This window comes from Ricinus communis, chromosome 8 (genome assembly GCF_019578655.1).
Source record: "Ricinus communis isolate WT05 ecotype wild-type chromosome 8, ASM1957865v1, whole genome shotgun sequence".
Taxonomy (NCBI): domain Eukaryota; kingdom Viridiplantae; phylum Streptophyta; class Magnoliopsida; order Malpighiales; family Euphorbiaceae; genus Ricinus; species Ricinus communis.
In genome coordinates this window covers 10,846,940-10,861,874 of record NC_063263.1, presented here as the reverse complement: position 1 = coordinate 10,861,874, position 14,935 = coordinate 10,846,940, and the positions used below count along the sequence as shown (strand labels likewise).

The window sequence follows — 14,935 nt, the reverse complement described above, 5'->3', positions numbered from 1 at the left end:
ACTTTGTTTTTCAATTTTTGCTTGGAGACAGTGATTAAGAATTTAAGATGGCAGAATACATGAGTGAAAATATTATATTTTATATAGTGTAAGAGGAAAAACATAAGACAAAATAATAAATTTGAAAACCTTTTGTTGGAACCATAGTTAGACCATAGATTTACAATAGAATATAGAGGAAAGAGCAAGGAGACTAATGATAAAGAAAAAGGTAAGAAAGGCATTTAAATTATTTTACAGTTTGAAATCTTTCACATAAATATAAATTGTAAAATATATTAATCTTAGTAGTCAAAAGTGTAGATAAGATAGTAAGGATCTTTTTTACCTTAACTAAATTTTCGAGTCTGAATATTAGTTATGCAGCTGCAATAAAACTTTTGAGAGAATGTTTTATCATTTGAAAAAATTTTGAAAATTTTTTACCCAGTATACTCTTAAATGTACTTTAGATATATGTAGCAAAAAAATATAATTTGGTTGAATCAACTCATAAATTATTTGAAATAGACTCAAAATCAATCAAATCAAGCTCAAATTTAAATTACTTGAATTGTTATACAAGTTCAACTCAAACTCGAATTTGAATTACTTAATAGTTTTACAAATTGAACTCGAACATTATAATTTTTAACTTATGATAGCTCACAAGTATAATTGAGCTTAACATTATAAATAATAAAAATATATAGCTATTGTGGGGAAAGTAGAATTTGAATTTACAACCTCATTAAAATACGCATAAATTTTATCACTAAACTATTGATCTCAATACAATATAAAATACATAATAATATATAGCTATTTATAGATTTTGTTTTAGTTTGCTCGATTTATATTTACATATATATGTAATTTTAAATAAAATTATAAATGTATTGATAATTATAAATTTCTTTAATTAATATAAATATTGTTACATTTATTACTGGACTAAATCCAAATTCACCTCGAATAAGCTCCAATTTGTTAATTTAGCCCAAACTTGGGGTCATGATGAATTTGTCAAAGCTCACTCAAGCTATAGCTCGTCTACTCAGAATGGAGATTAACATCCCAAACACATACTCAACTGATTCAAAACACAAGCTTGTTAAAAGTAAAAGAATAATAATAATAATAATAATAATAAAGAAACTAAAATGACTAGGTTTAGTACCAAAAACACTAAGAAAAACAAACGCCAACAGTGCTATTAACCTTTTGTTCAGGCAAAGAAATTGTGTTGCTCTTTCCTTGGACTATTTGGACATTTATATTAAGGATGTAGTGATTTCTTGCCTTTATCATTTTTTTTTTTCTCATGATTTTAATTTAACTTTAGACTTTCTTTTTTATTTCTTTATTAATGTCATCCACTTATTTTCTTGTAAGATTTCACGGAGCACTATTCTTTCTAAACAATTTTATTTTTATGGTTAAAAAATTATTTTTTATAGTTTCTTTTAAAAAAAATTTATTTATACAATTTATTTTTTAGAGTTTCATCAGGATCAGGTAAAAAATACTAAATATTTATAAAATATCTGAAGAATATTTTTTTAAAATTTATATTTTTATAACCTCAATTTATTTTAACTTGTATTATTATAAATTTTTATTTCAGAATTTCGTAGAAAAATATTAACAGATATCAAAATGATATTATTTTTTATTTATGTCATTGTGAATTTAGTTTTTATTTTAAATTTTTTTATTTTTTTAAAATTTTATTAAAAAAGAATATTGAAAGTTTATTTAAAAGATATCAAGAAGATGTGTATTTTTAAAGATATATCATAATATACTAAAAATATATTGAATACAGTTTAAAAAATATATATAAATATAATTAAAGTAAAATAAAAAATATATTTAATAATAATAAAATATATTAAAAAATGTTAATAAAATATCCAAAATATATTATAGTACAATTAAAAAAATCGTATAAGTAGTTTTTTTGGAAAAAGAATCATAAAAAAAGTCACCATAGGAAAGAAATTTACCGCCGTTGGACAAATCCTATTAGGGACTTTCCTCGAGAAGCTTTTTGGACCTGTTGAAAAATTTTCCTTTTTCTGTTTATATTTGATTTAAAAGAATTAAAATATCTTTCCAAGTATTAGACTTTACAACTCTTCAAGATTTTGAAATATTAGCAAAAGATGCCCTGAGTAAATAAATCAATCACTGAAAGTTATTCCAAATTCCAGAGAAAGAAAAATAATGATGGAAATGCTAAATGAAATTCATCTTGCAACTTTATTATGTAACAGAGAAACAATTTTGACATGTTAATATGAACTTCCATATCTAAGCTTGGATGTATTTGAACCCTAAGAAAGGGAATTTACCTTTTGGAAATGTTATGAACTCAAGAAAGGGAATTACCTACAAATCCTGATTGGAATTTTAATACTTTCTACAGATTTTAAATGGCTGTCATTTTGAATTTTGCCAATGTAAGTCCTAAATTTTCAAATTTTTGCAATTCAATACCATTAACATCCGGAAGAGCTCAACTTCATCCAAGGTGCCTCTGCAACATAAATCTCACTTGTACATATAACATAACCTTGGCTTTTGCATAAAGTAAATAATTGTAGAAAATATTTTAAGATCATACGAACACTAGACCTATAAAGAAAATTATATCCCTATATTATAGACGAAAAATAAAAGAGGAATTTATGTATCATTCATCCTCCTACTATGATCCCTGTTTGACAATTTTCGGTATTTGATATTAGAGAATGCTGTGAAGAAGACATGGGTAAAGACATCTTCCAGTTTCAAGACATTTATGTCTGTAAAATAACTCTGCATGCCGGTGATAAATTTCCCCAACATTGGACATTCAACCAAAATACAAACTTGGTTCAAGAACCTTGGCAGAAAAAAGCTGTAGACCTCAAATGCATAACATGCTGCCATCCAACAATATATACAAGAAATTCTTTGTATCCTCTGATTTTTAATTTGCTCAAATAACTTGCTAGGAAGCTTATATACAATTTCTTTCATACTGCAACAATATGAAAGAAAGCTTCACACAAGGTGCAAGCTTTTTTACTACCATCCCATGACCCATATGTACAAATTCATCATTTGTCTTTTGTAACTTGATGTTATTATTTCAAACATCAAATCCATGCCGACAGAAACTATTTACATAAAGATCCCATAAAGATCCATGCCGACAGAAACATAAAGATCATTTGTCTTTTGTAACTTGATGTTATTATTTCAAACATCAAATCCATGCTGACAGAAACTATTTACATAGAGATCCCATATTACCTTCTCAACTATTCAGGCCGGAAGCTCACTAATTGAGGGAGGTCAGTTGATTGAAGCTTCTTAATATCAGTAGCTGTGACCTTGCATGACTCTAAGGTCAATGATTTTAAGTTTTTCAGTGGCTTCAGATGCTGCAACCCTGCACTGGTTATCCGAGAATTTGACACATTCAAAGAGACCAATCCTGTCAACCCTGCATGTATATAGACAGAATTGAATCAAGCTTCTGAAACCCTGGGTATGCTTACAAAGAGTACTAAAAACAAAAATTAAGTTTCACTCAGACCATTTAAATATTATAAAGTCGTATAACCAAGACGAGAACTAAATAAGATGTTCCAGTCGCCTTTTAACTCCTTAAATGTACTTCAAATAAAAGGATTTCAGGAGAAAGACACAACAACTGAACTAGTTTACTAGGTTAGTTATCTTTTGATGAATTCTGGGCTTGTTAATTGTAAGAGGCGACTCTGGATGGTAACAAATAAAAGACCTCGAATAGAAATTATTATATAAGGCATGTGCATTGAGGTGTAGGGTCAGACTGGAATAAGTTGTCAAAAAAGTTTCAGCAATTCAAAAACATATATTAAAACTTCTCTGTTAGCACCAACATCTTCAACCATAGATCCAGTTTGGCCCATCACAAAGTTATAGAAATATTAATCAAAGAAGGTGCATTAGGTGCTAGGCCAGTGATCCAGAGCCAAACATTAAGCAGTTGAAGTGAGGTCATTCATTTAATGCTTTGGATGTTACCAGAAATCAATTCCAGTGATTTGTCAGTTAGGTTGCAATTCTGTGACAAATTTAGCAGTGACAGGGATGAAAGATCCTTTATGTTTCTTATGCCAGCATCAGTTAATCCTCCACCACATATTTCCAAAGACTGCAGGTTCTTGAAATCTGTAGTAGAACAAGCAATAAAGAAACAGTGTAAGATGCACAGGATGGTAAGGGATGCAGGATTCAACTAAAACGCTGTCTGCATCAAACAAAAACCCAATTCCCTAATGGTGCCATTAACTAATTGCATTAACATAGATCTAATAACAATACCGAGGCCTCTTATCACTAATTCTACCAAAATAAACTTTTATGCTAATAGTGCATATGGTTACACATCAGGACCAAATGATTGCCAATTCACCCAAAACAATCTTTCAGCTCTAAAGAACAGTTAAGAGTGCATTCAACATCATGAATAACTTTTCCCCCCTCTGTCAGGCAAGTTAAAGAAAGTGTTGTAAAACGTACTTCGCAAATAATGTGTCCCAGAATCTGTAATACGAGCTCCAAAGAGATCCAGATGGGTCAATCCAGTCAAATCTGCAAAAGTCAGTTATGCAGTATGTTCATGCATCTATTAATCAGACTACTTGAAGATATTAAGAACTAAAATAACTAATACTAACATGACGAGAAAATGTGAATTACAAATGGCCCGGAGAGCTTTCTTACATGAGAAAATAAGCATAAAACTCCAGTAGTAAGCATCATTCAAGCACTAGAATTATAATCAGATTGACTTATTTCTGTCCTAAACCCAAACTCAACTCCAAATGATTCCATTTATGACTTAAAATGATTAGTTTCATTTCAACTGTTATTTTAGTTGGTACCTAATTTCATCTTCAAAACAGTAGAGCTTAATTACGAAGAAAAAATTTAGCAGAGGAGGTTCTCCCCGTCATACCGAGGAGCAATATTAGTCTTGACAAATGAAGCAGACTGTATCATATTGACATATGAATCAACAATATTATCCACTGTTTTGAAAAATAAATACTGCATAAGTAAATCCTAGTAGATAAACTATCTTAGGCATATAATGAATTGTGAAACATAAGTTGAACTAACTCAGTTGAGATATTCTTTCCCAACAGTACAAACAATGTAGAACCTTTTAAAGGCTGTGGCTAGTAGTCCATAATTACCAAATGACTCATGTTCTGTATTTCAACAATACAATATGTTTAGCGCATGGTAGCAACTTGCTGCAAGCCTCCAGTAAATCTTTTTTATCTCACAAACAATAAGGAAGGAGAGAGGAGGCACCTCAATAGGAAAGCATGTTTGAAAATTACATATTTTTAACATGACAAAGAAAGAAGAGATTTTAATTAATGAGCTATATTAAGGAAATGATCTATAGGCACCATGATCACTCTACACTTACTTGTCAATGCTGCGAGACCACTATCTGTAATTTGGCGAGCATCTAGATTAAGCGATTTGAGAGATGATAATCCAGACAATTTTCTTATACCGCCATCTGTTATCATAGTGAACGAGAGATTTATACTCTCCAAATTGGTCAAACCTAAAAAGAATACACCAAGTAAAAAAACTAGGTTATGCAATACGTACAAACCAAGACAAGAAGTTAGATTATAGTTCATAGATTGTATATAAAGCATGAGTTCACTGAAAGAGGAGAGAAAATCTGGTAAGAAGTGCTTGATTATCTTCCACACCAAGCATTTCTATAACGACTGCCTTATGGTGTTCTCATGTATTGAAACTTCCCCAAAGAGTACAATTTCTTCGCCTCTTATAATCGTTAGCTTGCATCACAAATTTACTCAAAGTGCATCACGATTTATGTTTCAAATTTCGTTGAAGACAGAAATTTTCTTTCCTTTCTCCATCCAAGAACTCTCAGCAGGAACTTTTCCTGAGAGTATTTCATTCATTTATTGACTGTGTTCCTTTCCTTTCCCGTTGACTGCCAGAGTGAGACTGGTTTGCCAACAATTGATGTAAATTATGCTCTTATGCATGGAAGCAGGTAACCACCGATATCTTCCATTTGAGTAGCTATATCCAGATATTGTTCCTTCACTTAGGTAGACATTAAATGAACTCGGACATTCTTTAAAAAGGTTAAATTGAAAGAGGATGAAGATGAACCAAAAGAAACCATACTAAAAATTATAGTTCAGCATACACGCATATAATATGGTGCGCTTGACACCGAACCAGTTTCTCAGATATAAACCAGTGGCTGTGCAATTGCTTACCATATTTGCCTATATGTCATCCCATGATCTCCATGGCCTCTGCCTTATGGGATTAGGCTTGAAAAAAATAGAAAACTAGTGCATTATAGCTTCCTCCAAAGCCATTAGAAACATTACCCCATGAGCTTTCCAAAACTATAGGGTCCCTTATTCAAACAGATCACACTTTACAAAACCCTCAAAGCTTCATTCAATTGAGCAGATGACGTTTCAAATCAGTAGAAAAAGACGCTAAAAAAATGGCAAAGTGAACCAATAACCTTAAAAAAAGACCAAATGAATGAAGAGGAACATCTACCATCAATCGGAAGTCTCAAATGGTGGAGAATTATTGAAGAACAGAAACATAAAAGAACTGAATCCATGATGTAATAGTTTAATTGAAAAGGGTCATCTTTTATAAACTAATTATACATATCAATTCAGAAGTAGGAAATAAATTGCTAACCAGATAGGTGGCGGAGCCCACTACTTCCAACTTCAGTATCTGACAACACCAGACATTTCAAATGTCGAAGACCTAAAACCAAGCAACATTCAAAAGTTAGCACTACTGATAGACAGAAAAGGGAGAAAAGCATGTCACACACTTCAGATAACATGTCTCTTAATGCTGGAAAAAGTGTAGTATCCGTATATGTTTGATAGATCTATTGACTTCAACACCCTTGTGCACTGCATTGACATAGCTTTTTGAAAACCGGTTATCATCATGAAATATACTGGCTTCATCAACAGAACTCCTAATCACACTCGAGTCTTCACAACAATATGCTCACTTTAATTTTTGCCCTTATAGTAACCTGGAACTGAGAACTCTGCAAATTTTTACTGATCATAAACTGAATACATGCAATTAAAGGAAAGTTTTAAAACATGAAGAAATTAATTCAATGATTTCATAATTAAGTTTGCTCGAATCAGAGACTTCATATATTCTATCTACATGGAAATTCACACATAAAATGTATCGCCAATAAATATGACATTTATACTACATACACAAAATTCGGCATGGCAGATTTCTGATATTTAATCAGTGACATAAAAGCATGTTTCTAGACAACCTAATAACTAAAGAAATGAAAGAAAAGATAATGAAATAAGCACATCAAGAAATGAAAAGAAAATGGGCAAATCAATTAATGACCTGTTAAATTAGCCAGCCCCTCATCATCAATTCTGCAAGAATCCAAATTCAAGCTCTCCAAATTTGTCAAACCTGATCCAATAATATAGAAAGCTAGTTACCCAAAAGTATCCATCGAACATAACTTATATACGGTAGTCTATTAACTATTTTAATGCACAAACCAACTTGTGCTTCCATATTTTAGACATGGCACTGGAATAATTCCAGTAAAGTTAAAAGATAATCAACAAAGTAGTTACCTTTTCGAATCAGTTTCCTAGTCTTTCATCTTTTCTGAACATTTCTGAACCTTAATAATTTTCATTTAGAGGGTGAATGGAAATAATTTTCCTAGTCGTCTAGAAACACTAGCTACATGTCATGGCATGAAAAAAAAAAATGATATACACTTTTGGTATGGAAAAGGTACAGAGCAACAGATACACTACCTTTGAGGTGTACCAAACATGCGTCTGAGATATCATTGAAGCCTAAGTTTAACACTTTAAGTCTTCCAAGCTCTGTGGAAGACAAAACATGTCATGACAGTAGGATTACTTCTTAAATATTAGCATGCGTCGACCATAGGATTTACGCCCCACAAAATATGGCTGAATGGATACTTACTGGAAAAAGCCTCGCATCCATCATCAGAAAGATGGCACCTGTTAAGATTCAAATACAACAGAGCAGCAAGAGCTGCACAAAAACATGCAAAAATAGAAATCAGGTTATGCCCAACAGAATGATAAATTTGATATACTTAACAAAATCAAGATAAACTTTCTAGCTTTTAGAAACAAGATATTCATCATATTATAGTCCCACATATCCCACATTCAAAATCATAGAAAATCAGGCCAATTAAGCACCAATAGCCACTTCCAAAGCAAATTTATGAGTCATATTCCTAGTATGTTGAGCGGTGGAATTGAACTTGCAAACCTGAAAGAGAGTCCAAGCATGCAGCTGTGACTGGGCACCCCTCCAAGTTTAATAGATTGAGCTTATGCAAACCTGCAAATTTTATCTTTATGGATGTAAAAATCAACTTCAACAATAATGTAAAAAGAATAATATGTTGCAGAATCAAACAACCCATGGAAATATTGTTGTATAAAATTATCTTATAATATGAGAAAACACTTATATTAGGCGCATCTAACCATGCAGCTAAAGTATATTGAAACAATCATCAAAAGGCATATACAAAGTAAAAGGTTCAGTTCAACTAATTTTAAGCCTCTGCTTATAAACATCAAACCACTTTCATACTCGCAAAGAGAGTATGGCCTAATTAAAATTTCAACACTAATATAAACAAAAGAAAAAAGAAAGAAAGATATTACATACCTTTCAAATAAGAAATGCCCACATCTGTAACCTTGCTGCAGGAGATTTGCAATCCTTTCAACTTTACCAGCCCTAGAAAGAAAAGTAAATAAGAAAATTGAAAAGCTATTTGGTAAGTCAAAGTTGAAACAGCTTTACAATTTTGACAAGAACTTTTCTCATAAATAGAATTATGTTCCTATCCATTTAATCTCATGCCCCATGGGTCAAATCCACAAGAATTAAGCATGAACTCTATAATGGAAAAATGCAAATAATTCCATGTCATCAACAAGGGACTATGCCAATGGAAGTCAGTATTCAGCAAGAATAACCTAGCAAAAACTTCTATCTAGTTAAAGCAAATAATTGATATTTTCTAGCGCACGCACTTTACTTATTTATTTATTTCTCTGAGAGGGGAGAGCAAAACAGAGAGAGTGTCATTACCAGAAAGATACTTCATATCAGCATCTGTTATGCAGTTGCACCATTTGATATTAAGAGACTCCAACTTCATCAAATCTGTAGCATGATAGATGTGGCAAAATTCTACAGATTAGCCAAAAGTTAAAATATTAAAACAAACGTGCGAGGTAACCAGAACTTGAAAGCTTCAGTATTATAAATTCTTCTACAGAACACTGATACAAATACATACCATCTAAATATAATGGATACAGAAGCACTTGCATCTCAAGCGCATTGCAGAAATTATGCAATCAAGTATCACATGAGCAGAGGTTTCAAGGATCTCAAACAAATATTCCCAAGAGTAATAACCACAAAAAACTTTCAAGGAAAAACTGTATATATATATATATATATATATGTATATATATATATATATATATATATATAACTATGTTAGCACAATATGATTTACAGTTTACACAGAAAAGCACAAATATGCAGAGATGCAGTTTACCATGTTTATGCAAAAACACATATATGTTTCATGCTGCTTTCTAAGATAGATGGAAACAAACCCATATATCATACAAAATTATGTAACTAAACAAAATCCCAGCAAAGCATAAACCATCCTGATTATGCTCAATTAGTATTTGAAAAACAGGTCATACATAACTAAACATTTCCTAGACAAAACTACATTAATTAACATAAAAAAACAGACAAATCTTGTATAAATGTCAAATTTGTAACTTTCTAATGGAGTCAGAGTTCCTTTAAAGGTGAGAACTACCTTTGAGATGAACAAGCCCACCTCCAATGCCAGGACACCTCTCTAGATCCAATTTCACCAAGTTAACTAAGCTAGCAAAGGCACTCATTCCTTGTGCCGTAATTGAATTGTTTCTTCTAAAACTCAAACTTGTCAAATTTGAGAGGCCTGTAGATTTTTCAGAAAGAAAATATTACAAAAACTAATCTCAGTTCTTATAATCTGCACACCAGGATAAAATAGTATGTTAAATATCAATTAGAATAAAAATAGGAAGAGAGGAGATATCCTGACTCCCAAGTCCCAGGTCAAGTCCCACATACTTTAAAGGGCATCTCATCTCTCATATTAATGAGAGGTTGTCAATTCAAGCATCTATACTACAGATACGACTAAAGTTGTCCCAGAAAAAGAAGAACAAGAAAAAGCAATCCTCCATTGACCTCATGCAATGAAACAGTACAAAGAAAGCGGGAGAAGAAAAAGGAGAAGACACTTCCCATATCCTACTTTACATTAATTAAAAAAAAAAAAAAGGAAAACAACAACAAAAACAAAAAGAATATGACAATACAAAAGACATCGAGTTAGGACCAAGAAGAACCAGTAGTAAATGGAAAAACCAGAAAGGAAGAAAATAATTAATCCATCCTGTAGAGCAAGATAACAAATTCCCGTTTATTCTAACTTTCTTAGGTCCAGAACTCTAGCATTCATATCACAATCACTCAGTTTTGATTACTCATATTCTTCAATTTTCATTTACATTTCATGTTACTACTTTGAAGTTTGGATAGCTTCCTACCTTCTGTCATACACCATTTACTACGAGTTTAGTTTGTTTTAGAAAATATAATTATAGTTCTAAAAAGAACATAGAGCCAGAAATGAATACTAAATAATTTCGGGTAGAGATGGATAAACACAGAGAAAGGATATTACTTACCACTAATATTACTAAGTCCAGGGTCTGAAATCTGGTCACAATAATTAAAATTTAACGCTTGCAGATTTGTGCAGTCTTTTAGATAAGCCAATCCAGAATCAGTGACATCTGAACCAGAAAGATCAACAGAAAGTAAAGATATGCCTTGTGAAGAGATAACATCCATCCAACTATCATTAACTCCAGGGCATTCTCCCAGGTGAAGATCCTGTCAAACCCACAAGCAGATCAACAATATGCCACAATCAACAGTGACGAAGATCTTGAAAGGCTTTGCCAAATGTCTCAGTAGAAATTACCTGGAGAGCACAATCTCGAAAAGCTTCAATAGTAGCATCATTCAAACGTTGAGAATACACCAACTCATTGAAGATCTGCTGACTAATGTCCCTTGGAAGCATTGAAAATGTACTGTATTTATCTATGTCCTGTTCGAGCAAGAAACTCATGCAGTCAGTCTGCATGAAAAAACAATTTGATGATTCTGATACTGCATAGAACAGAATATACCTCGCGTATTTTTTGGATGCATAATTCCATGAGAGATGGACATCTCTGATTTCCCCGCAGTAGTTCATAGGCAGGTCTAGAAAATGAAGTTGCCAACCACTTTGAGCTTCCACTTTTGCTATATCTTCTAGAAATGCCCCTTTGTAAATTATCTTCATTTTCCAATTGATTCCTCTTCCTAGAACAAGCTCCCCCCATTGAAGAAATATCTTATAGTCAATTGTATGTCATAAAATGTGCAGCAGAACAGTACCCTAATCCATTCAATTACCAAAAACAGAAATATGCACTCCACCCCACCCTGTAAAAAGAAGAAGTATGGAAGAGTAAGTATTCTGACCACATTATCCTCACCTCCAGAACAGAATTTTCAATAATTCATATCAGAAAGTTCATTGTTTTGAAGAATTAAATATCCAATAGAAAGTCTTATAGGAGCACCACTCATAAATTTAAGCACCGACGATTCTATTTGCCTTGGGGCATTCAAATTAGACAACTCCATGAGACATAGCCATCAACTCAAAAAGGGTAAATTGAATATCTTTTAAGGAAACATTTAATAACATCAACATACAGTTCTAATCAATTTTAGTACCAACTTAAATTTCCTAAATGCTTTCTGACAATGGCTTGCATACCAAATTCCACCCAAAATTGCAACACCGAAACAAAGGTAGCGTTGACAGTGCAATTTATGAGTGGCAAATAAAGTTTCAATATAAGGGTTAAAATAGCTACAACGACCTATTTAAACCATCAAGGCCTACCATATATGCTCTGCAAAACCAACAGAGCTAAATCCTACAGACACTCGATTAATTGTAAAAAAATTTCTTCCAAATAAATTTTAGAAAGACACACAAACAAAAGTTTGATTAACCCACTTTCCATATTAATAACCTAATGTCATCAGACAAGGTTGACATAATCATAATCATTAATGACTGAACAGTTTAACTTAACATTCTACAGTACATTCAGCTCATTAGTCATTAGTAAGTTAACAGCTTAAATACCTTATTAGCATATAAATTTAACCCCTATAAGAAGTACAGATGAACTAAAATATTTTTAATCTGAAAAGGCAATAGTTTCATAAATTCTATTGTTCAACAAACATCATTATTTCATGAACAAAATGAATCATTTAAAAGTTTTCCATTCCACAAACAAAACACTAAAACTCACATAATAGCTCTCAGCTACCAAATTTATATATTTTCGCAGTTTAAACATTTTACATTCTACATTTTAAATAAAAGAATAATTTCAAATTCATAGATTTTAACAGCAACAGAAAAGAAAAAAAAAAAGAGCTACGGATAGATGTTGATCAAGTAAGAAATGACGTAGAACAGAGAAAAAAATATATTATAAAAAAGCACAAACTTAAATTACAGAAGAAAGAATTTTTTTCTTTTTCTTAATTTTCATAAAGCTAATACGTAAAAGGTTGATAACAAGGTAAAAGCTAAGAGGCTCCAAAAAACAGAAAGTGAAATTTCATTTTTGCAAAAAGATTTTCCAGGAATCATTTTCATGGAAATCAATTTCCGAGAAAACAAACAGACTCCAGCACAGAACAGAAAACAGAAAATCAAACAAATAAAAACAAGAAAAAAAACACGAAAAAACACGAAATGTTTCTCCATCAATCAATATACCGAATCAAAGCGATGATCAAAACGAGAGAGAGACGTACAAGGACACACTGAGCCAACAGAACTGGAGTGTTAAACCAGAGTAAAAAGATGAGCAAAACGAAAGGGAGCTGTGACTGTGACGGAACGAAAAGACCGGACCACTTGATGAACGCCACGTGGAATAGAGTAAGGGAGAAAAGGAATGGTAGGATTGGAATTAGGTGTACTCCTAAAGCATCATAATAATAATAAGAGATAAGAAGAGAAAAATGGGGTGGGGTGGGGCGGACCCTACTCTAGTGTGTGGGTCCCTTCAATGATGATGACTATTAGATATTCCATGCCTCGCCGTCGGCTTTGCTTTATCCACTATCCTTAGAATGGAGCCCATTTTGCTTTTGAGGATAGTACACGCAAAGGCTCCTTAATTTTTTATTCGTATTTTATTAATTTATCTTCATGAGTAGTTAAGTCCAATAAGGGCGTGTCAAGTTCAGTTTTCTATTTTATATTCTTAAATTTAAAAATTTATTTTGTAAATATTTGTTATCATTACTGAAAAAGTTGTAATTGTTAAACAATTTCATATTTTGTATTTATTATTAAATAAATTTGAAATCTAAAATTTTAATATTATATATTTAATAACAATTTTGATTTCAATATATAATAAAATTATCTATTAAATTTATAAATTGATAAATTAATAAAAATTAATAAATTAATCAAAAAATTAATAAAATTATCGGTTAAATTAATAAAAATCAATATAATAAAACACTAATAAATTGATAATTTTATAATTAAAAAATTAATTTATACACTTAAATAATAATATTTTAATAATAGAAACATAATTTTAACTTTAATGTAACTATTCTTTATTATCGTTGAAATTAAAATTACACAAATATATTGTGATAAAATAATTTTTATTGAAATAAAAAAATAATATTTAAATATTAGAATTGATAATAAATAAGTAGAATATAATTTTTTTGACGATTAAAAAAATTCTCATGTGTCTCTATTCACTACTATAAATAAGTATTTAATTATATTTCAATATATATGAGTTTTATATATTAAAATTTTTTAAAATTTAATTAATCAATAATAATTACAATGACTAATACTATTAACTCGATCTATCTAAAAGAATTTTCCTCAAGATGAGCTCATTGTTTTGGGACTAATGGTTGGTGGGTATTGTTGACAAAGATGCAACTAACAATTTGAGAGAGTTTAATAGTTAAATATGAGCCGGTAGTTTTCGTATAATGGTGGGTGATTTTTTACACTTATAAATCACCTCTTTTTTATGATCAATAAAAACGATTCAGAATCTAAAATTTTAAATAATTATATATTTATTTTTACTTATTACCTTATAATTTAATTATATATTTTTATTAATTTATAATTTTTATGATCTAATCTATATTATTTAATAATAACAACTTAAATTTTATATAATTTGATTTTTATATCTTTATCCCACAAGATAATATTTATAATTTAGTCGATTAATGTTATAAAAGAAATTTATTATTATAACTTTATAATAATAAAAAGTTAAGTATATATCTATTTCTTGTTTTTTAATATACTATTTAATTAGATTATGGATAATAATTTTATAATGTTGTTTTTTAATAATTTAAAATTAAATTATATATAATTTGAAAAAATCTAAAATAGAATACTGAAATACTCTGATACCGAAATATTTTATTTCAACGATATGAATTAAGTACGGTAGCCATCATAAAATTCATAACTTTGAGTGATATAATTGACAAGCATATAGAAACTATTGTCTTTAATTTAGCGGTGGGTCTGAAAGTGTGAAATTGCTTTTATTTAAACTATTCTCAA

At 30.6% G+C, this 14,935-nt stretch overlaps 1 protein-coding gene across 4 annotated transcripts; it reads right to left on the bottom strand.

Annotated features, from left to right (window-relative positions):
- Nucleotides 1–2,870: 2,870 nt before the first annotated feature.
- Nucleotides 2,871–13,268, bottom strand: LOC8282720 (F-box/LRR-repeat protein 14). 4 transcript variants are annotated; one of them, XM_048377769.1, is made up of 16 exons: nt 13,117–13,268; nt 11,412–11,712; nt 11,201–11,329; nt 10,902–11,109; nt 9,977–10,123; nt 9,220–9,294; nt 8,791–8,862; nt 8,383–8,454; nt 8,065–8,136; nt 7,887–7,958; nt 7,456–7,527; nt 6,754–6,825; nt 5,462–5,605; nt 4,540–4,611; nt 4,042–4,188; nt 2,871–3,475 (listed from the first exon to the last, which is right to left on the bottom strand). In XM_048377769.1, exons 2-16 carry the CDS (start codon nt 11,607–11,609, stop codon nt 3,291–3,293), a joined length of 1,737 nt encoding a protein of 578 aa, XP_048233726.1. In that variant the 5' UTR covers nt 11,610–11,712; nt 13,117–13,268; the 3' UTR covers nt 2,871–3,290. The 4 variants fall into 4 exon arrangements, with proteins under 4 accessions (XP_048233726.1, XP_048233725.1, XP_048233728.1 ...); XM_048377768.1 differs by having other exon boundaries at nt 13,079–13,230; XM_048377771.1 differs by having other exon boundaries at nt 5,462–5,557; nt 13,079–13,230.
- Between the last annotated feature and the right edge of the window lie 1,667 nt (nt 13,269–14,935).